The following is a 22,920-nucleotide window of genomic DNA, read 5'->3' as shown; positions in this document are numbered from 1 at the left end:
GTTTTAAATATGCTTGTACTGAACACCATTTCTTTTGCCATTCCCCTTTAACTATGGTTGTGAATGTGAGGGTTGTGGTATCCACTTTGTATGCTGTCCATTGGTCAACGTGATGTACACAAAGTTATGGTTCGAACTCATGAAGAGTGTAGACTAGATTGATGGAGGTAGAGAGTATATAGTGATTAGAGAGTCAAAGATGTGGCAAGACTGCAAGAAGCATTCACTTCAGCCATTGCAATTTTATTTGTACCGATTTCTGATCGTCTGTGGCACTAAATACCTTTTGCAAAGCCTTTCACTATCGTTGTGAAGAAGATAAAAAGTACTAAGCAACTAAAGACAAAGGTTCTCATTGCGGGTGACACCAAACGTGCCGTTTATGAGCTACCATTGAAACATGTGTTGGATTTACCATAGTTTGATGCTTTCTTTATGAATTTCTTTTTAGATGAAATGTAATATGTAGTTGTGGTTTTCCCTATTAGCGGGTTTGGCCCATGGGCCACATCAAATCATCGTTACACCACTTTGGAGTGATTATATTTTAGATAACTACCACGCATGGAATGAAGTCTCGCCAAGATCTCACTGAGATCTTCGAGATATTTTGGTTTTTTGAAGGTTCGAGATGAGATAGAGGACGAGTTAAGGAAACAACATCGACTCGAGATCTCAATATTATCTCGGTATTTTACATTAATTGTATGCTTTCTACTAAACTATGTGTAGAATAGGGCCTATTAGTACGTCGTAGCCTACCAACCTAGGTCCGAAGTCAAACTCTTATTTGGACTTTGATATTTCAAAATTTGATAGTTCCATTGTGTTTAAATGGCCCAAAATAGGTTATATACCAAGTTTCATGACCTAACTAGGTCAAAAACCCACCAAAACCTAGCTTCGAGTTAAAAAAAAATGCACCAATTCGGCGAGATCTCGACCCAACTTGGTTTTCTACTTGGCCAAAACCAGGTTTGAAATTGAGACCTTGAACCATGAGTATGGTTGGGATAGTCATGGGACAAGTGGCGTAAGAGAGGTGGTAGCTATGAGGTTACTCTCCTTTATTAGAAAAAGTAATGGTAACTATGAAATTACTCTCTTTTATTAGAATGAGTAATTGTATTTGTTGAATTACTCTCTTTGATAGGAGGGAGTAATGGAACGGTTACAAGAGACATGGTTTCGGTTATATATACGAAGGAGAGTCCTATCAGACTCAATCGTTCTCTAAGAGACCAACAAACAAAAAGGATCTCTTGTGTTTCAGGTTTCCCAAGTTTGATCAGTGAGGATGGCGGGAGTGCGGGACTGGGATGTCAAGGCGATAGGGGTAGGTTTAACTATTATATTTATATTCTGCCTTGGGTTGGACCGTAGAAATGCCTTGTATACTTGTTGTATTTCTTACATTATGGGATGGTATTAGAGATTTTCTGAATTGCCCCTTCTCATATGTTGTTAGGTGTGCATTTTCCACCTTCTCAAATCTCAACCTCTCCTCTTCTTGAACGCACATAGTCAATAATTCATTGCTTGACCATTTCTCCTTCTGTGTGTTATAGAAGACTTTGAAGGGTCTATACTCCTTTGGCAGAGAGTTGATAACAAATTGCACAAGGAAAGATTCTGAGATATTTATGTTCATAGCTTGGAATTGAGCCGCTATGTCTCGCATCCTCATAATATGCTCACACACTCCTTTTGCCTCCATTGTATTTCTAGGAACAAAGTTGTCCCTTCAGAGTGCTTGCCAAGGCCTTCTCAGAGTTCACAAACTGGTCCTCAATAGCCTTTAGGTAGTCCTGGACTTTCCCATTATTAGGTATTGAGCCTCTGATGTTTATTCTTAAATTTGCCTTGATAAGCATCAAATTAAGACAGTTAAACCGTTCCCAGCGTTCATAGTGAGTTTTCTCTTTTGGTGTGCTGAAGTCCGTGAGAGCTTTAGGCTCATCTGCACGATGTGCAAGATCCAGGTCCATACACTTAGGAGAGTTTTCTCTCTCCAGTCAACGAAGTTATCGTTAGTAGGCATAGGAAGTTTAAATTAATTATCGAGCATGACTGCATACAATAAAACAAACATACATATTACATAGTGTACTACAATTATGCTAAAACAACCTACGCTAATTTTAGCCACAAACCAGTGCCAACTGCAGTCTTCCTATGGGCTTGGCTGCAATTGAAAAAAGTCTGCCCTTAATCAATAAGACTAAGATGCTTTTACATCTGTATAGGGGAACCCCATACCTGTGGGCCATAAGAATTCCCCATCAAGACTCTAAGTATACCATCTTATGATTCTTATCCCAACTTTATATATGAAAATGAACACTTCCCTGTGGGGATCGTGCTCCTTTTCGCATATTAGTTGCAAGTTTTAGATTCCAAGTCCTTATATTTACATAATTGCTAAAAGAATAATGTCATACAATTGAGTTCACATTGGTTCAAATATTTTGTCCAATGGACAGTTAAATAGAGCCCAAAACATTGAAACCAATGCAAAAAGCGAATCCCAATTTGGCCTTAAAATGACCTTAAATATGAAAATATGGTCATTCAGATCAAGGTTTGAAATATTTGATATTTTCTGAACCCTTGGTATTTGGATTAATGTCTATACCATTATGGATTTGCACTCAAAATTGTTAGTAGAAATTAGAGACTTATGATGTACTCTTTTGATTCATTGTTCAATCTGCAGTTATTATGTGGAGACATGAAAATGAAGTACCAGAAATTGAAGGTTTTAAACTATATTGAATATCATTGACTCAAGAAAGATTCTGATTCTGGATTAATAAAGGAATAAAAGAAAAACAGCCATATACGATTTTTGTAGTTTTGGAATTTTATTACTCTTTCTCTTTCTCTCTTCACACAGACACACACATATGGCTTACTAATGTTTTTCTGGATATGGATTCAGTTTGTTTGCAGATTCTGATTTTTGGGTTCATGCTTGATGTGTACTGGGACAATCTTAGAAAAATCTGTATTTCCCATTGCTTTTTGTGAGTTTTCCTGGCTGTCCGTAGTGATACCTATTTGTTTGTAAACAGAACAGGATAGTACAATATGTGTATCCTACAATTACAGTGTTGTGTAGTAATGTCTGAGTTCTACTTTATCTTAACTCACTGAGAATGTTTCTGGATAGGTTATGGCCCATGTGGAACCAATTGTTAGTTCAGAAAGGGAACCGATACAGTATAGTGCAGTTCCTGGGAAGCCCCGAATTTTATTAGCTGCAAGTGGAAGTGTAGCTGCAATAAAGTTTGGGAGTCTGTGTCACTCTTTTTCTGCATGGGCAGAAGTTAGAGCAGTTGCCACCAAGGCATCTTTACACTTCATTGATAAAGCATCACTTCCTAAGGATGTTGTTCTTTACAGTGATGAGGATGAATGGTCCAGTTGGAAGAAAATTGGAGACAATGTGCTTCATATTGAGCTCCGCAGGTGGGCTGATGTCATGGTTATTGCACCTTTGTCAGCGAATACACTTGGCAAGGTACATATTATCTAATTCCAAAACTAATTTTCTATGGACTCTTGATTTGTGTTAGACTAGCAAAATAAATCAGAAAAAGATGATATTCAGAAGGCTATCAACCATGTTTGGAAGTTATTGTCCAGCAATTGTTGGGGCATTTTACTAAGATCGACTTTCAACCCAAAATGTGACTGTCAACATGTACCCAACTCATGGCATTTTGTCTATTGCCTGAGCACAGATACAACTAGGTCCACATTTTGGGGAGTTTGCTGGTCCTGTTCATTCATGCTTCTCCATGAATCAAGAACCAAACATAATTTAATTTCCACACAAACTCCATGGATTAGTTCCCTGCATACCAAAAAACTACACACATAGTCAAGATTTCATTCGTTGACAAGTGCAACTAGTTAAATTGTTTGATCATTGATGCATGTATTTCTGTTGTCACTACCAGTAAAGACTGAAGATACAGGTGTCTTTGATTTCATTAACCTTGTAAGTCATCGGACTGAGCTAACAATCGATGGCTAATGATCTTATTTTGGAGTGTCTTCTGATGTTGAAACTGGGTTGATTCAAATAGTTCGAGAACTCGCGAGATCTCGCCGAGTTTCTCAGTTTTTTGAAATCCCGAGACGAGATGGGGGTCGAGTCACAAAAGTACAATATCTCGGCGAGATCTCGGTTTGACATAGGAAAATGCCCATCTAGGTCCTTTATATGAGTGCCAGATCTCGAGATCTTGCTGGAAAATCTTGGTATACAGACATCTATCTGTGCCAGGAACCAAGGCAGACAAGACAGACACTCATTTATGCCTAATATCATTTTTCATTTACTTAAGACATTATTCATAAATAAACAAATACCCCCTATTTGAATCCAATAAAAATAGTTAAAAAATCAAATTCCAAAAGGAAAAAAAGTCAACCCCCCAGTTCAAGAACAAAAACTGGATTTTCGACAATAGGTGCAATTTTCAACTTTCTAATGCTAGGGTTTTTCTCAAATCTAAAAATTTCATAAATCTTATTATGGTAAAACATTGCTAAAAACCAAAAGTGCGGTAAAATATTCATTTGTTTTGATGTCCAAAAAACTATTTTCATTCAGAACGATTTTGATTTTTGACAGCATTCGCGCACACCGAATTAAGTTTGGCCGGTACATAACTCTTTCAATATAAATCAGATTGTAGCAATCTTGGATTTGTTGGAAAGCTTTATGTTGAAGGAGTTATATACCGGTCAAACTTAATTCGGTATGCGCGAATGCTGTCAAAATTACTTTGAATGAAAATAGTTTTTTGGACATCAAAACAAATGAATATTTTACCGCACTTTTGGTTTTTAGCAATGTTTTACCATAATAAGATTTATGGAATTATTAGATTTGAGAAAAACCCTAGCATTAGAAAGTTGAAAATTGCACCTACCGCCGAATATCCAGTTTTTGTTCTTGAACTGAGGGGTTGACTTTTTTTTCTTTTGGAATTTTATTTTTTAACTATTTTTATTGGATTTAAATAGGGGGGTATATGCTTATTTATGAATAATATCTTAAGTAAATGCTATACAAAAGCATTTACCTGTCCTGTGTCTGTCCTGGTTTCTAGCATAAGTGTTTGTCCTGCTTTCCCACTAAATGAAACTCCTATTTGGACTTTGTTTTTGCAAAATCTGATAGTGTCATTGTGTTTAAATGGCCTAAAATAGATTGAATACCAAGTTTCAGACCCAAACTAGGTCTAAAACCCACCAAGATGAGGCTTCGAGTTGAGAAAAAAAAAAGTGCACCAACTCGGCCTAGATCTCGGCGAGATCTCAACTCGACTCGGTTTTTCAAGGGTCCGAGTTGGCACCGAGACCCGAGTTTTCGAACCTTGGATTCAATGAGTTTGGTACAACACAACTTTTCTGCCATCCAGTGATGAGTTGCCAACAACAGAATGTGTGGATCTATCAGTCAAGTTGGTTAATGCAGTCAGTAACCAGTTGAAAATATTTGTGTAGAGTGATAAACCTGATTCAAGACTTCAACACCCACCAAGACTGAGTTGCACTTAGATGGGTAGATACAACTTGCACCAGTCTTTTAACGTGTACAGCACCCATCTATGTTTAGCTCATGTCTTGACCTAGAGGTTTTTAAAATAATTTATTATAGTTCGCAGTTTTTGTTTTGTGGAGTGTAAGTTTGTTTTACAGGTTGTTAAATACACTCAGAATCTCTTGTTTACATCACTTTCTTCACAAGAAAATTTCTATTTTTGTTTGTTATGTATCTACACTCAGAATCTTATGTTGGGTTTCCTCTGTGCTCTCATAGATCGCTGGGGGCTTGTGTGACAACCTCTTGACATGCATAGTTCGAGCCTGGGACTTTGGTAAGCCGCTTTTTGTTGCACCAGCGATGAATACCTTTATGTGGAACAATCCTTTCACACAACAGCATCTTGATTTAATCAGCAAGCTTGGTATTTCACTGATTCCTCCGATCACTAAGCGATTGGCTTGTGGGGATTATGGCAATGGTGCAATGGCAGAACCTTCTGTCATCTACTCTACTTTGATGCTCTCTTTGGAATCACTAGCACAAGCAACTGGTGGTAATGGTCTAGATTTAGCTGCGTTATAGATTGACAGTATAATGAAATAACCAGAACATAGTGGCTGTTGTAACAATATGTACCCAAGCTCAGTAATTTGTTTCTGGATAGAGTTCCCTTCACCCAAGGTGACGAGAAAATCTCTTAATCCATGGGATCTGACCCTCCAATTGGATGACTGAGAGAGGGTATTTTGGACCATTAGATGAAGAAATTCTTTCTGATACCCAACCATTAGATGAAGAAATTCTTTCTTCACCATGGGTATCAGAAAACTTTCTCCTTTGTTTCTTTACCCCAAGTTCTAAACAAGTAGCATTTTGGTTTCTTTCTTTATGTGGCATTGTTTCCTATTAACTTGTTCAATGACTATGGACCCAAGTTTTGAACAAGCTGCTTTTTGATCCGTATGAAGGCATTGAGGAGATTGGTGATCAGTCTAATCCAAATGCTCCTGCTGATGTTGATTTTGATGATTCGGATGATGGGGATGCTAAAGACAATCCACACCATGTTCATAAACTTGACAGAACACCAAACCCATGGCTGAAGAGGCGTAGGAACTCGGAGTAGCATTTTGGTTTCTTTCTTATGTGGCATTGTTTCCTATTAACTTGTTCAATGACTATGGACCCAAGTTTTGAACAAGCTGCTTTTTGATCCGTATGAAGGCATTGAGGAGATTGGTGATCAGTCTAATCCAAATGCTCCTGCTGACGTTGATTTTGATGATTCGGATGATGGGGATGCTAAAGACAATCCACACCATGTTCATAAACTTGACAGAACACCAAACCCATGGCTGAAGAGGCGTAGGAACTCGGATATCTCAATGGTATGTAAAGCCATTATTGAGTCATCTCGAGCTAGGATAGAAAAGTATAATAGTTCCTTTTCCACATCTCCATCTCCTGGAGTTGATGGTGCAAGTTACAGTATTACACAGTGTCTGTCATTGCTAGATACCATGACTGATGTTGGGGAGGAATTGTATACGAAGGCTGTCAAGCGGATATGGAAGACCCAAGTTGGAGAGAGTTCTTCATGTCTACTAGGAAGAAAATGTGGTCGCTGGAAGCGCTTGATTGATGAGTTCAAGTTAAGTTGTGGATCGTTTTTATCCTTCCATTTAGGACTAATTTTTTTTTTATGTATTTTAAAGGTGGGTAGATTTTTGGGCATGAGATCTGTACTTGGTCGCATGGTCTCTACACAAGTGCTTGGATATCTACTTAGGGGCAGAGGCGTCATCTCACGGTGCCCAGTGAGAGGGCATAGGAAACACCACCAAGTAGAGATCTTTTTCCTTTTTTAAAGTTAACAGTTGTGGATGCTATGATTTTGCTTGGTTTTTTAGATATATTATTATAGTATGTGGTATATGATATCTCCCTCTTGTGTTTATTCTTTAGATTCTTTTTTTTTTGGTAAAGGTTTATTCTTTAAATTCTAGATGTGCAGGTGTCAATTGGTCTGGTTTTGGGTTATCGGTCCGGTTCTCTAGCAGTTCCAGCTCTAAGATGTCAAGATCATATCCGGACCAGTAAGCTCACCGGTTCCAAATCTAAGATCTAGGACCATTAAGTAATGGGTGGTCCGGTTCCGGTTCCAAGCGGATCCAAACATTATTATAATGTAGAGCCCAAAAAAAGGACAATAGGAGTTGCTCTAGAAAAACGGTAGACGTTCCAATGCGTCAATGTATATATTATCATATCATGCAAACAGATATGTTAGACTTGAACTAATTTTGATGTCTATAACTTTCATATAATTCCTCATATTTAGACTTTGTTTATGTAGAGAGAGAGAGAGAGAGAGAGAGTCTTCTTTTATAACTTAGTTTTCCATTGTACTAAATTTTTATAATTCACCAATATTCTTTTTAAACCACCAGGTTTGATATTGTATCCGTAACTTGTGTAATAAATTATGTCTTCTACAATGCTACACCTGATGACCTCCTTTCCAAGGTGGTTGTGACTGTCAACTGGTTTAGTACATCGCAGGAACTTAGGTGATCTATCAACCAGATCTGGAGATCACCAAGTGCCCAAGGTGATATCCGAGGTGCTTAGGTAACACTGACTAAGTGACTGGCCTTGATCACAATTGGTGGGGGTGTGTGCTCAGGTGTAGGGCAGCAAGGGGTGGGTGTGTGTGTGTGCTCGACTTTCCCCTCACCATTTCCATGGTAATGTAATATTAGACCTGTTGTATCAAGTTTACTAATGATCTAAGTTAATGTAATGAAATAATCTCTAATCATAGAGCTAGAATTGAGGGCCTCAGATGTAGGGTAGTTAGGAATAATTGTACCCTTTAACATGAAAAGATTCGGCTTTTAATTAATGCTTGGCTTTCATACTAACTCACTTGATTATCTATATTCTTCTATATTCGAATTATTCTATCAAACTTTCCCTTTTTCACAATGCTATAAGGTAGGGCATAAGATTTGCTTTTATTGTCTGGAATGTATGAGGACCTTACAATTGCTTTCAATTAGGTTTTCAAATGGCATCTAGATCAAATTCCACTCCAATGATTATCAACTGGACTGCAACTGAGACCGATAAATTCATTAACCTAATGGTTGATAATGTGAGGAATGGTCAAAAGACTACCACAACCTTTACTAAGATTGGTTGGACTAACATCAAAACTGGACTAGAAAATGCTTTTCAACGTTCTTTTACTAAAGAACAACTCCGCAATAAGATGTACAAATTACGGGGTGATTATGATAGCTTCAAGAAATTGCTAGAGACAACTGGATTTGGTTGGGACTCACAGACTAGGACTGCTACTGTAGAGGATTTTGTTTGGGAGCGGGCTATACAAGTAATAAACGAAGTTTCAATTATTATATGTTATATATATCATTAAAGTTTAAAGGTAAGGTGTACTAAATACATGATATTTTACCAACAGACAAACCGTACTTGGTCCAAATTTCAAAGGAGTGGCCTGAGTTAGAAGAGATTTATTCGAAACATCGTGCTCGGGGAGATAGAGGAGTGAGTCAAATTACAGTCGACATTCCTCCTAGGGTCATCAATGAGCATGAGGATGTTTTACCTCAAACCCAAACAGAATCCCCCCGCTATGTAGGTTTGGATGACATAGAAGAAACTGATGGAGAGGAAGAAGTGACTCCTACTGCAAACAAACGGAGGAACCTAGATAGAATACCTCAAGATCGAAGGAAGAAGGGTACTGGAAAAGCATTGACTGCTTGTACTTCAGACTTTAGCAGGTATCTTAATTGGAAAATGGAACGAGCAGGCAATCTCACTCCCACTTCGTCCAACCAACCATTAGCATGTACTAGTGTTGTCATTCCTACTGATCCTCTAGTAGATGGACCCTACAGTATGAAGATTTGTCAAGCTATGTTGGACTCCACACCAGACATTATAGAAGACATGTATGTGAAGGCTCAAAAGAAAATTCACACTGATCCTGGTTGGAGACTATCATTTGTAGAAGTGATTCCTGAACGAAGGATATGGATGTTGCGAATGTTGCTTAGGGAGTAACTTAGAGATTTTGGTCTTTTTCAGCTGTTTGTGTGTGATTTTATGAACTACTTTGAGAGTGTGCTTTTGTGAACTATTTTGAAAGTGTGCTATTTTATGAACTATTTTGAATGTTTGAATCAACCTTTACAATATGTAGAAGTGATTTATGAACTATTTTAGGGTTTTTTACAATTACCATCCCAAAAACTTTCATATCTACTATTACCCCCCCAAAAAAACTTTCAAACAACTGTTACCCTCCCCTGTTGCATTCTAATAATTAAGTGACCCCCACCGTTACAGACCCGTAACGGAGGGGGTTAGTAGTGATACTGTGTCGTTGTCATGAAATTTGTATGACGAAAATACCCTTTGTCCAAAGTGAAATTTTTTACAATTATCACCCCCAAAAACTTTCATATCTACTATTACCCCCCCAAAACTTTTAAACAACTGCTACCCTCCCCTGTTGCATACTAATGACTAAGTGACCCCCACCGTTATAGACCCGTAATGGAGGGGTTAGTAGTGATATCGTGCCATTGTCACAAAATTTGTAGGACAAAAATGCCCTTCGTCCAAAGTGAAATAAAACAATCTTCAAAGGGTTATACCTTCACTTCCTCTCACTTCACCTATTGCAGCAAACCGGAGGAAGAAGAACTTCGTCGGTGACCGAAACATCGCCTGCTGAAGAAGTTCATCAACGCGATCTAAACAAGTAGCAATGGATTTCTCGCCTGCTAAGGAATTCCAATCCCTGGATGTGGAGAGTAATTCATCAATGGTGTCGAGGAAGGCTGAGGCATTAGCGGAAACAAACCAAATGGGCTGATCTGCCGAGACATACTGAGAGATCTGACGATCAAGAGATTTTAGACAACTTCGAGGATCGTCGCTGTTGATCTTCTCAGACAACTTCTCTCTGGAGAAGCGGCCGTCGAAGGAGGAGAAGAACTGAAGAATGTCATTAGCCATGGTCTCGGTCCGGCCAAGAGTCTTAGCAATGTGACGAGCCACAGCGATAAGTTTGTCTTCACCATTTTCAGCCAGTAACGTCTGAACCTATATGATTCAATCCAAACTCTCTCTCACCTAAGGCAATAACCACATCACTGAGATTGAGAATCAAATAGGGATAAGGTTTATGTACAGATTTGGCTTCGAAAATGGTAATCAAGAGAAGAAAAGGTATCTGTGGCGAAGTGTTTGATATGGATAGGGAGACAAGAAGATGAAGAAGATGAGAGATAATAAAGGGTTTTGATTCTCCTTCAAGGAAAGGAGTTTCTGTGAAAGAGAGTAGCTATAGTAGTAAATCATCCTAATTCCTATGGAGGGGCATTGAGACGAAGAAAACAAAAAAATAACCCTTTGAAGATTGTTTTATTTCACTTTGGACAAAGGGCATTTTTGTCCTACAAATTCTATGACAACAGCACAGTATCACTACTAACCCCCTCTGTTACGGGTCTGTAACGGTGGGGGTCACTTAGTTATTAATATGCAACAGGGGAGGGTAGCAGTTGTTTGAAAGTTTTTAGGGGGGAAATAGTAGATATGAAAGTTTTTGGGGTGGTAATTGTAAAGATAACATTTGGTTGTAATTGCATTTTTAACATTATATTATGCATATGACTACTTGCCATTTGATTAAATATTCGTTGTTTAATGGTTTTTTATTGATATCTCTATGCATATGCAGATATGTCAATGAACAATGATAACCATGATGATTCATCATCTGATGCTGTTCAGAAGCTTGATTTAAACAAATGAGGCAATTAGGATCCCTTTATAGCATATTTGGTATCTTGTTGTAGACTTTTATTGGATCATAACACTTTTAATTACAATGTTTATTTTAGGGTTTAGAACCCCATTTGAGCATATTTGGTATCTAAAGTACATTATTCAAGACAAATAATATTAAAATTTTTCTAAATATTGGTCACAGTACATGTTCCAACAAACAGATTTTATCAAACACCACTGGTGTTCCAATTGTCTTTTGGAAACGTTTCCAGAACAAGTTTACCAAGCAAGTCAAAAACGGTTTCTCAGAATGGAAATGGAGAAAACTGTTCTGCTGTTTCTCAGCACAGATCTAGCACAAAAACAACCATAAGATTATCAAGCAGGTACTTTATTAGATGATAATCCAGTCCTAATCATTTCTTCCGGTTCCTGGGACCAGACCAAATCCGGACCAATAACCTATCACCAAGATTAGATCCGGATTAATAAGCTATTGGGTGGATCAATTCCGTTTCCTAGTGGGATGGTTTCGGTCCGATTATCGATTCCGATCCAAAATTGACACCCCCTAGTGCAGTATAAATGGCGCATAACGTTGTTGGATTATTTCCAATAAGAGTATATATACTTGAGTACCATGTAGGGATGGGAGGCTAGGGCCGGAATGGGTTCACGAGATTTTGACAAGACAGCCTAATTGTTGTCCTTATTTTTTTTTTATTGTTTTGGGTAAGAGACAAGACAGTAATCGTTGTCACGAAAACTTTAAAATTAAGCATGTGTTTTTAAACTTGTGTCAATTATTGTGACACCGTGGTTAGGTAGAAGATAATTTTTATGTTAAAGTAGATGAACAATTAGTAATGTTCATTTGGATTATTGAATGGAAGGTTGGAAGTAGAGTAATTGTAGATCAATTCCAGAACTAGGGAAAAATGGTTAGCTGGTACTTTAAAAAAATGTTCACAACTTCCCATCACCTGGCGAAGGAAAATATCAAGCCACTTTGGTTTTACCGAGCCCTAATCGAGATTATTTCAAACCCGAAGCGATACCCCTACTTCAAGGTAAATTTAGAAATTTTTTGGTTGCGAACAAACTAGTTTTTAAAATATATATATATATATATATTTTTTTTTTTAAGGTTATTTAACTCAGGTATGAATATTGGATATTGTAGATTTATATTGGTGCCCATTGATGGCACCAATATTGTTGCAACTGTACATAGTGATAAAAAAAACCCCTTGTAAAGGAAACAAGGGAATCACAGCCTAGAATGTGATATATATTTCCATTCCTTCACTATGATATTCACTTTCGTCTATGTAGGTTGGGAGGGTAGAGACAAAGATTGTCGAGTGTCAACCGAAGTGTTATGAGACACAAGATTGAACTTTCCTCATCCCCCACTAGGTATAAGCATCTATTCACACCCCCTGAGTTTTGGTTAGTTATTACAGTAAGCCCCACTTCGTTATATCATTCCCGCTAAGTGGTACGGTGTTGGTAATTCATACCTAAAATGACTATTATACCCCTATTAGGGGGTGTGAGCTTATCCCCTTCCCACCCCATTTGCCTGTCCTGTTACTCGAATCAGATTAGGGTTCTTATTTGTTGCATCCAACCATCTCGATTTAGGGTTTACTGCATCTGTCTGGCTTTTCATGAAGATTTAGTTCATCTACAAGGGATGATATCTATCACCGCATAAGAGTGTCGCCCAGACCCTGTTTTTCTTTGTGGCAGCAACAAGATCTATGTTATTTACATGAAGCTAGCGTTCTAACATTACTGTTTTGGGGATCTATTTATCCCTTTTGGAAGGACACTCGACTAGTTTTTGGGCCTGATCAGAGCCCTATTAAATCTACAATACAGTTTCTTCAAGATTACAGGTGGTTATCTGTTTTTTTTGTTGGATTTTATTCTCAGATCGAGTGGTTATTATGGAGGATCCAACCATCTGATCTTTATCAAATTTTCAGGCATTGTTGCTCTGCCCCTAAGGTACATTTGCTATTCAAAATCACCCAATTTCTGGGTCTTACGGTTCCAGATTTGGGTATTTTTGCTGTTCTACTATTTCAGCTCATCGGATCAATCTCAATTTGTCATAGATCCAACTCCAAACCAAAAAATACAGATCCAACTCCAAACCAAAATATCATAGATCCTAGCATTCTACTTAGCAGAAAAACAGAGAAAAATATATGAAAACCGAGAGAGAATAGAGGGAGAAGAGATGAGGGAGAGAAGACATAGATGTATAATTTGAATACCTTCATAGTTTGGGTTTGCAGATTTTTTAGGGTTAATAGTGAATGAATGAGAGGAGGGACAAAAAAATCCGAGTGAGAATAGATGCGGGAGAGAAGACATAGAAGTATAAATGAATACCTGTGCGGTGGAGTTTCAGGTTAGTGATGGAGTTGCAATTCAGGCAACTTCAAAGGGTTTGTCGGTTTTGGTTTATAATCTGAGGGCAAAGTAGGAATTTCCCACTAAGTTTTAACAAGATATTAGAAGAGGGCAAAGTTGGTATTTGAAATATATTATTTAACATCGTCGACTCACAGTCCACTCAGGGGGTGTGGCTATATAATTTAGAAACACAGGTGGTCTCTCTGTATTTTATACAAACCTCAGGGGGTGGCAATGTAATTTTCCCTAAAAAAATGTTTTTTGGTTATTGGGTAATCCATGTTTTCTAATTGCTTTTACATGTAATAGAAAAATATTATATAGTCAATTCCAGGTAACCAAATCGAATTGAATTCTTTATACCTTTTAAAAAGGAGCAATATTACTTACAGGATTACAAAGGACATGGAAGACAAGCCAAAGCCCCACGGGAACTGTTCAACCATAGACATTTCTCTCTAAGAAATGCCAATGAACGATCCTTTGGGGTTTTGAAGAATAGATTTCCTACTTCATTTCACCTTAGAGTACATATTTGTATTGTAATTTATTGCTATTTACTACACAACTGTTAGATTTAAACAATCCTTTTAGGTTTAAACAATGATAAACCCTATCGCTATCATGCCCATATGAACACCTAGAACACAACTTTAATGAAAATAGAAGGAGAGGGATTAGTCTGTTCATGAAGAAAAATAATATCACTATCATGTACCTTTTCACCTTAGTCTGTTGATGAAGAATAATAATAAGAACAACCAACAACCACCTTTGCTGAATCAGCCCTTGAAAGGATCTTCTGTAGTCTCCTGTTCTTCACCGTGAGCACCTTTTTCCTTGTGAGAGAAATAGGGAAGTGAATGCTAATGTGACTGCAGTGACCCTCCTAAGTAGTATTTATAATAATAATGTCCCAAAACCCTAACCCACTTCCACAATGGGTTTGGGCTGGCCCATCCCAATCAGAACCAGGTGACATGCTTAAACCACCTCCAGTATTAGGATCCCCACCAATTAACTGGTCCAAGTAATTAATTAAGCCCATGAAATTGAACTTTGGAAATTTCTTACAATCTCCCACTCGGGCTAGATTAATTACTGAGTTCATATCAACTGATGTGGCCATGGAATCCCTCTATCTTTATATGTCACAACTTTGATTTAGTCAACAACATACCATGTTGGATAACAGCAGAAGATATACCTCAATATACAGTATACAACTTTCTGTCATTACGAGTAGGGCACACTTGTCAAATAAATCGCTTTGAGATGTGTAACCATCAGCTGAAACTTCATTTAGGTCTTATAGCTGATTACAAAATCACAGTGCCTTGAACAACCTTATAGGCACACACTTTGATATTAACCAATACTTGGGCAAACTGCCATAATCTTGGGTCAATATCGAACTTCGACAAACCGCCTGTAACTTTGAAAACCCGTCCTGCCGCCCATAACTTTGGCAAATCGCCTATGACTTTGCCAAACCGCCTATAACTTTGGCAAACTGCCTATAACTTTGGCAACTCACATATAACTTTGGCAAACCGCCAATAACTAATATATCTGATAAATGAATCAAATAAATCACACTTGTGCAAAATAAATGAGCAAGACAATAAATATATAAATAAACGACCATGCTCATATATAGGTCTAAAAAGACAAAAGTAAGGGCAAACCAATACAGGACTCCCACTAGACAAACATGTCAAAAGACTCAACAACACCCAAACAAGAAATGTGTTTTCTGAATACTCCCACTAGCAATGCCTTTGTCAAAGTATCTGCCAACATGTTTTCAGTTACAATGTGCTCCACAATAATCTGCCTCTCATTGACCTTCTCTCTCACCATGAGATACTTGATCTCAATGTGCTTGGAACCTCTAGACTTCTTGTTGTTCTTGGAAAAGCAAACAGCTGAGGTGTTGTCACAATACAACGCCGTGGGTCTAGCTATGGAATCTACGACCTTCAACTCTAAGATGAAGCCCCTGATCCAAATAACTTGCTTTGTAGCTTCGAATAGAGCAATATATTTTGCCTGCATAGTGGAAGGTGACAAGATGGACTGTTTGACACTCTTCCAAGAAATGGCACCACTTGCCATCTTAAAGATGTAACTGGAGGTGGATTTTCTATCATCAGTGCAGCCTCCATAGTCAGCATCAGAAAATCCAATGAGCTCAAGAGTGTCACCCCTGCTGTAGACAAGCATAAAATCCTTGGTCTTCTGTAAGTATCTCATGACCTTTGGTATTGTCCAATGTGTTAACCCAAGGCCAGAATGAAAATGCCCTAAAATACTGACTGCAAAAGCTATATCCGGGCGAGTATAAACCTATGCATACATCAAACTCTCTACTGCAGAAGCATAGGGCTTGTGAGTCATGGAACTCCTCTTAATGTCATTTCTAGGGTACTGCTACTTGTTCAGTCTGTCTCCCTTGCTGATTGGTACATCACCAGTTGAAAAAGTAGACATATTAAACCTTTTGAAAACCCTCTCAATATAAGCCTTTTGGGACAGCCCTAGAAATCCCCGCTTCCTATCACACTTGATCTCAACACCAATGACAAAATTGGCCTCACCCATGTCCTTCATCTCAAAACTCGCAGACATAAAACTCTTTGTCTCAAGTAACAACACCATGTCACTACATGTTAGTAAGGTATCATCAACATAAAACACCAAAATGATGAACTTACTCCCATTGACCTTCAGGTATATACAATGATCTACTGGGTTCTCAGAAAACCCAAATAAGACTACCACCTAATGAAACTTGAGGTATCACTTTCTTGAGGCTTGCTTCAGACCATATAGAGATTTCTTTAGCTTGCAAACTTCTCTCACATTTTCTGCAACCTCAAAACCTTCTGGCTGAACCATGTAAGCATCTTCTGCTAGATCTCAATTCAGGAATGCTGTTTTAACATCCATCTAGTGTAACTCTAGGTCACAATAAGCTACAAGGGCCGTAACGATTCTAAAAAAATCTTTATTGGACATTGAGGAAAAAGTCTCATGAAAATCCACTCCTTCCTTCTATGTGAAACCCTGTGCAACTAATTTGGCCTTGTAGCGTTCAACCATACCTTGAGAATTAGTCTTAATTTTGTACACCCATTTGGAGCCTATGGGTGCACAACCCTCTGGAAGATCAACTAATTCCCAAACCTTGTTGTTATCCATAGACAACAGCTCATCGTGCATAGCCTCCAACCACTTCTGAGAATTTGCACTACCGACAGCTTGCTTGTACTAGGTTGGCTCCTCCTCTTGCGCAATGTCAAAATCACCCTCCGTCAAGTACAACATGTAATCAGATCCGATAGCAGACCTACGAGACCTTTTCAAAACCTCTTATGGCTGAAAGGGATTAATGGGATCAATAGTTGCTATTAGGCTCAGTAATCACCTCTTCAGCAGGTTCAGGTGCAGCCTGATCAACAATAATAGGCAGTTGGAGACTAGTACTAGGCACAACATCAAAAGCAATAGTACCCTCCTCATAAAAAACAAGATTCCTAGGCTTAGGAAATCCACCACCATCCTCAATGAACTTGGTATGACTGATTTCCACAATTCTGTTCACCGAATTAGGGCAGTAGAATCTGTAACCCTTGGACCTCTCAGGATATCCCACAAAGAACCAGCTGATCGTCCTAAGGTCCAATACCTTTTCACATGGATTGAATAACCTCGCTTCATCTCTACAACCCAGACACGCAAGTGATTAAGACTAGGCATTCTTCCAGTCCAAAGTTTAAAAGGCGTCTTTGGAACTGATTTACTGGGCACTCTGTTTAGAATATAAACAATTGACTTGATTTCTTCCCCCAAAGGGACTCTGGAAGACAGATGTTACTAAGCATGCTTTTCATCACGTCTTTCAGAGTGCGGTTCCTTCTTTCTACAACTCCATTCTATTGTGGTGTGCCTAGCATGGAATACTGGGCAACAATGCCTTGCTCCTGTAAATACTTAGCAAAGGGACCAAGAAATTGAGAACAATCTCCATGCCTGCCATAATACTTTCCTCCTCTGTCAGTCCTCACTATCTTAATTCTCTTTGAAAGAAAAATTTTCATTTCTGCCTTGTACATTATGAAGGCATCTAAAGAATTTGACTTCTCAGAAATGAGATAGAGGTACCCTTAACGTGAGAAATCATCAATAAAGGTAATGAAGTACCGCTGACCACCTAGTGAAGGAGTAGGAAATGGACCACTAATATCTGTATGCACTAGCTCTAGTAAACCACTACTATGAACTGCCTTCATCTTCATTGTTTTAGTCATCTTCCCCTTCATACAATCCACACAATCATGTAAATCTTGGAAGTAGGTCTAAGAGTCTCATCTCTGACTAGTCTCTCCATCCTCTGCACAGATATATAACCTAAGTGCCTATGTCACAACATGGAAGATCGCTCATCTAACATAGAACGCTTAGAACCAACATTTAAAACTATCGAAAAATCATAATTTAACCTGTAAAGCCCATCAATAAGACTACCATTGCCAATCACAATAGAATTATGTAATAAATTCAAGTCATCTTTATTAAAATTGAAAAAGTATCCCACTCTCGAAAGTTTTGAAACAGAAATCAAATTCCTCCTCATAGAGGGAACATACACAATGTCTTCTAAATCCAAAAACAAACCACTAGACAAGAAAATTCTAACTACTCCAATGGCTTCAACAACAACCTCTACTCCATTGCCCACGAACACCGCCACCTCATCCTAGCTTGGTTTCCTTCTTCTGATGAATCCCATAAGGAATGAGTGACATGAATAGAGGATCCAGAATCAATCTACCATGAATTCATAGGGGCATTAACATTAAAGGATTCAAAGCAAACATGAGAAAAGTACTAGAATCCTTCTTCTTTACCAACCAAGACTGTCTAGCCCTGCAATCCTTCTTCATATGCCCCTTCTTGTGACACCAAAAACATTCCAGACTACCCATATCTTTCTTACCAACATATGCATGATCACGCTGAGGTGCTCTGTCCCTGTTAGCCCTGTCATAAGGCCTAAATCTGTCTTTCTTGCTAAACCTCTTCTTGTTCCTGTAAGGTCCAACACCACCCTTAGAAGTGGTGACATTTGCATTCTCAAATTTTTTCTTACTTTTCTTGTTCTTCTCTTCTTGTGTACAAATGGAGACCAACTCTTTCATGGTCCATTTGTCCTTCAAGACCACGTAGGTGGTCTTCAAAGTTGCATACTGCTCTGGGAGAGATTCTAGTGTGAGAGAGATTAGAAAATCATCATCCAGGTTAGTTTTTAGATCTTTCAGCTTCTTCGTAGTGAAAAATATCTCTAGAATATGCTCCCTCACACTTCCATTGCCATCAAAATTGACTGAGAGGATTTGATTCATCAATACCGCTTTCTCAGCACTTTGGGAAACCTTAAAAATTTCTTTGATGACCGCTAGATATTCGATTGCAGTGTCCATCTCTTCCATTATATCCTTCATATTCTCAGGGATAAACCTCTTCATCAGGGTGATATATTTCCTGTTAGCAGTTTTTCATTTTTCTAATTTCTGTTTCTCCTCAGTGGTGCTAGTGGCTGTAACTATGGGCTTAGGCTTTTTAAAGGCTAAGTCTAACTCCATTAGACATAGTGCTACATCCAGGTCCTCTTTCCATTTCTTATAGTTATCTCTAGATAAGATATGAATAATAAAGAATTGACTACCCTGAATAGACATCCTGGAGACAATACAACCTAAATAAATATATACACTAAATCTATGAGAGCATAACTTAGGTATGTTATAAACACACCAAAATAATCAATTCAACTAGTATGAGAGTTAATACAAAATACTAGCAACATCATCCAAATGAGAGTCTTAACCACACTAAATTTTTACCCTTTGGGACATAAGATGCACTGGTCCTCTCTGATACCACTTGTTAGATTTAAACAATCCCTTTAGGTTTAAACAATAATAAACCCTATCACTATCATGTCCATATGAATCCTAGAACACAACTTTAATGAAAATAGAAGGAGAGGGATTGTACCTTTCACCTTAATCTGTTGATGAAAAATAATAATAAGAATAACCAACAACCACCTTTACTGAACCAGCCCTTGAAGGGATCTTCTGTAGTCTCTCGTTCTTTACCGTGAGCACTCTTTTTCTTGTGGGAGAAATAGAAAAGTAAATGCTAACGTGATTGCAAGGACCCTCCTAAGTAGTATTTATAATAATGCTATCCCAAAACCCTAACCCATTTTCACAATGGGTTTGGGCTGGCCCATCCCAATCAGAACCGGGTGAAATGCTTGAACCATCTCCAGTATTAGGATCCCCACCAATTAACTGGTCCAAGTAATTAATTAAGCCCATGAAATTGAACTTTGAAAATTTCTTACAACAACTTCATAAGAGAGGAACAACAAAGATTGAGATTGTAAAGAATATGAGGATATTGATAGAATATATGATACTTCTGATTCAGATGATGATGGAGATGATGACGGTGTCAGCGTGAACGAGTAAAGAAAATGAACAATCTTAGGAAGCAAATTGCAAATCATTTTCCAAGAAACAATCGGATGGGGGTGATATGATTATCTCTCTCCCATCACTTGCACTTTTGGATGTTTTAGTAAATTATTTATCTATATGTAATATTGTTTTATATTTACGATTTGAGCTGGGTTTTTTTTATGTCAATGCGGCTTTTGGCACTGTGTATGTTATGAGCATAGATAGATGGGTAATTTATGTTGGGTTAGTTTATTAAGGGTAGATGGGTATTTTTCGTTAGATAGGACTTTATATAATGTAGGGGGATCGGTTGTAAAGGAATCAAGCAATATATGAAAAATCTCTTCTTCATCTATCTTTCTAGTAGGCCCCTGCTCTATAAGCCAACATTTTCCTTTCCTCTTTCCCTTCTGTAATCTTAATTTTTCCTTTTCTGTAACCTTAATCTTATTGTAATTGAATAAAACACATTAGGGTATATGGAATATTCTTGTGCTATATGCCCCCATTGTTTTATATTTAATGTTTGATTTGGATATTTGTTCTAAGTATTTGGTACTATGTCTGGAAGTGCACCACCCATGTGTTCATGTCGAAATGGACTTATTTTTTTTAGTGCAAGAGCACCCCAGACCCCCTCAAGGAGGGGGAAGGGGGAATTTATTAAAGTCGTAAAAGACAAAAACTGCATTATAATACTCAGAAGGTCCTCCGGAAAGGAAGACAACCAAAAGCCCTGTCTAGGGTAATTTATAGCCACTTGGAAATAGAGTGAGCAATCACGTTGGCTGTCCTACCAACATGTCGAAAGGTACAAAAAGCAAATTTAGTCTTCAACAGAAGGATATCTTTGACTATAGTGGCAAATTTCCCGCGGAGGCAGTAGGGAGTCAGACGAGAGGCACCCAACAAGGACTTAGCAATATGAGCAAATCAAAACCTGAGACATTCCTACCCTCTTAGCTGAACAAAGGGTAAGATGAACCACTATAGCTTCACCTACCACAACTTGCATCACCACATGATGGTCAGTTACAATCATCTGAAGTTTCCTGAATTGGTCCAAGGCAATACAGACAAAAGCCCTATCTAGGGTAATTTATAGCCACTGGTCCAAGACAACCAAAAGCCTTGTCTAGGGTGATTTATAGCCACTTGGAAATAGAGTGAGCAATCACGTTGGCCGTCCTTCCAACATGTAGAGATATAAAAAGCAAATTTAGTCTTCAATAGAAGGATATCTTTGACTATAGTGGCAAATTTCTTGCGGAGCCAGTAGGGAGTCAGACAAGAGGCACCCAACAAGGACTTGGCAATCTAAGCAAATCAAAACCTGAGACATTCCTACCCTCTTAGCTGAACAAAGGGTAAGACGAACAGCTAAAGCTTCACCTACCACAACTTTCATCACCACATGATGGTCAGTTGCAATCATTTGAAGTTTCCTGAACTGGTCCAAGGCAATACAGGCACTCCCCAATGCTCTTGGGTGAGTAGAGACTGTTGCATCAGTATAGATAAAACAAACCCCCTCAGGGATAAGAGGAGACTCTACATTCTGTTGGGGAGGCATTTGGCTAGAGGACGACCCGGGGATCAATGCTAACACCTCATCAACACTTCTTCTAACACCATGTAACCAGTCTCTGAAGGGGGGGGGGGAATAGATGTTTTGAACACTAGCATTTCTTAACTTCCATATTTCCCAAACGAAAATGGAGTGAGAAAAAAAAAACCTTTAGCTACTCCTTCGTTAAAACTCTCGGGATTATGCCCCACTTTGAAATCCAAGCGAAGAAGGGTAGGTTCTGGTTTGTAGCTGATCTCAAAGACACCGGGGAGGCAAACCAAGCTTGTTGCGCCAAGGGGTAGTAAAGGAGGGCGTGCTCCATCATTTCTGGTGCCTGACCACACCCTGGGCAGGTATCATCAACCACCACATGCTTTTGCTTTAGGTTTACTAACACTCCGATAGCACCTAAGCAAGCCTTCCAAAGGAAGGACACCACCTTTGGGGGAACTTTTGTGTTCCATAAAATCTTCCAAACCTCTTTTGGAATAGAGGATGCCTTAACTGTCGACCTAGAAGATGCAGGGGACATGACAGCTCCCAATCTGTAAGCTGATCTAACCGAGAAAGTCCCTTTGAGGTGAGGACCCCACACAAGTTGGTCAGGAGAGCCGGTGGTACTAAGGGGAATCTTGAGAATTGCTTCCACTTCCATATGCGAAAAGAGCCTTCTTAGCTGAGCCAAGTCCCAGAAAGCATCTGGTCCGATCAACTCCGAGACCTAAACAATAGAGCAATCTAGGGGTCTTGGTGAAAGGAGTTTGTAGCCTCAAGTTCAAGAATCCAAGGGTCCTCCCGGTTTCATACTGAATGCCGCCTCATCAGTAATAGGTAAACACACTCCCTATTCATTTCTATTGAGAACTTTGGGGTGATATACTGTAGGGCACTGTCCTGCTGAAGCTATCCTTCAGATCTATACAGGTCATGAAAGAAAGAAAAGATCTCTCTATCAATATCTTCTTCTTTATCGAGCCAAACTCCTT

At 38.6% G+C, this 22,920-nt stretch overlaps 1 protein-coding gene across 1 annotated transcript; it reads left to right on the top strand.

Annotated features, from left to right (window-relative positions):
- Positions 1-221: 221 nt before the first annotated feature.
- On the top strand, positions 222-6,323 carry LOC122663651 (probable phosphopantothenoylcysteine decarboxylase). The gene is made up of 3 exons (XM_043859259.1): positions 222-415; positions 3,172-3,523; positions 5,840-6,323. The coding sequence occupies exons 2-3, from the start codon at positions 3,176-3,178 to the stop codon at positions 6,146-6,148; spliced, it is 657 nt and encodes a 218-aa protein (XP_043715194.1). The 5' UTR covers positions 222-415; positions 3,172-3,175; the 3' UTR covers positions 6,149-6,323.
- Positions 6,324-22,920: the final 16,597 nt, after the last annotated feature.

This window comes from Telopea speciosissima, chromosome 6, assembly GCF_018873765.1.
Source record: "Telopea speciosissima isolate NSW1024214 ecotype Mountain lineage chromosome 6, Tspe_v1, whole genome shotgun sequence".
Lineage (NCBI taxonomy): Eukaryota > Viridiplantae > Streptophyta > Magnoliopsida > Proteales > Proteaceae > Telopea > Telopea speciosissima.
Note: the sequence above shows the minus strand (reverse complement) of the source record. Positions and strands in the feature narration are given on the sequence as shown.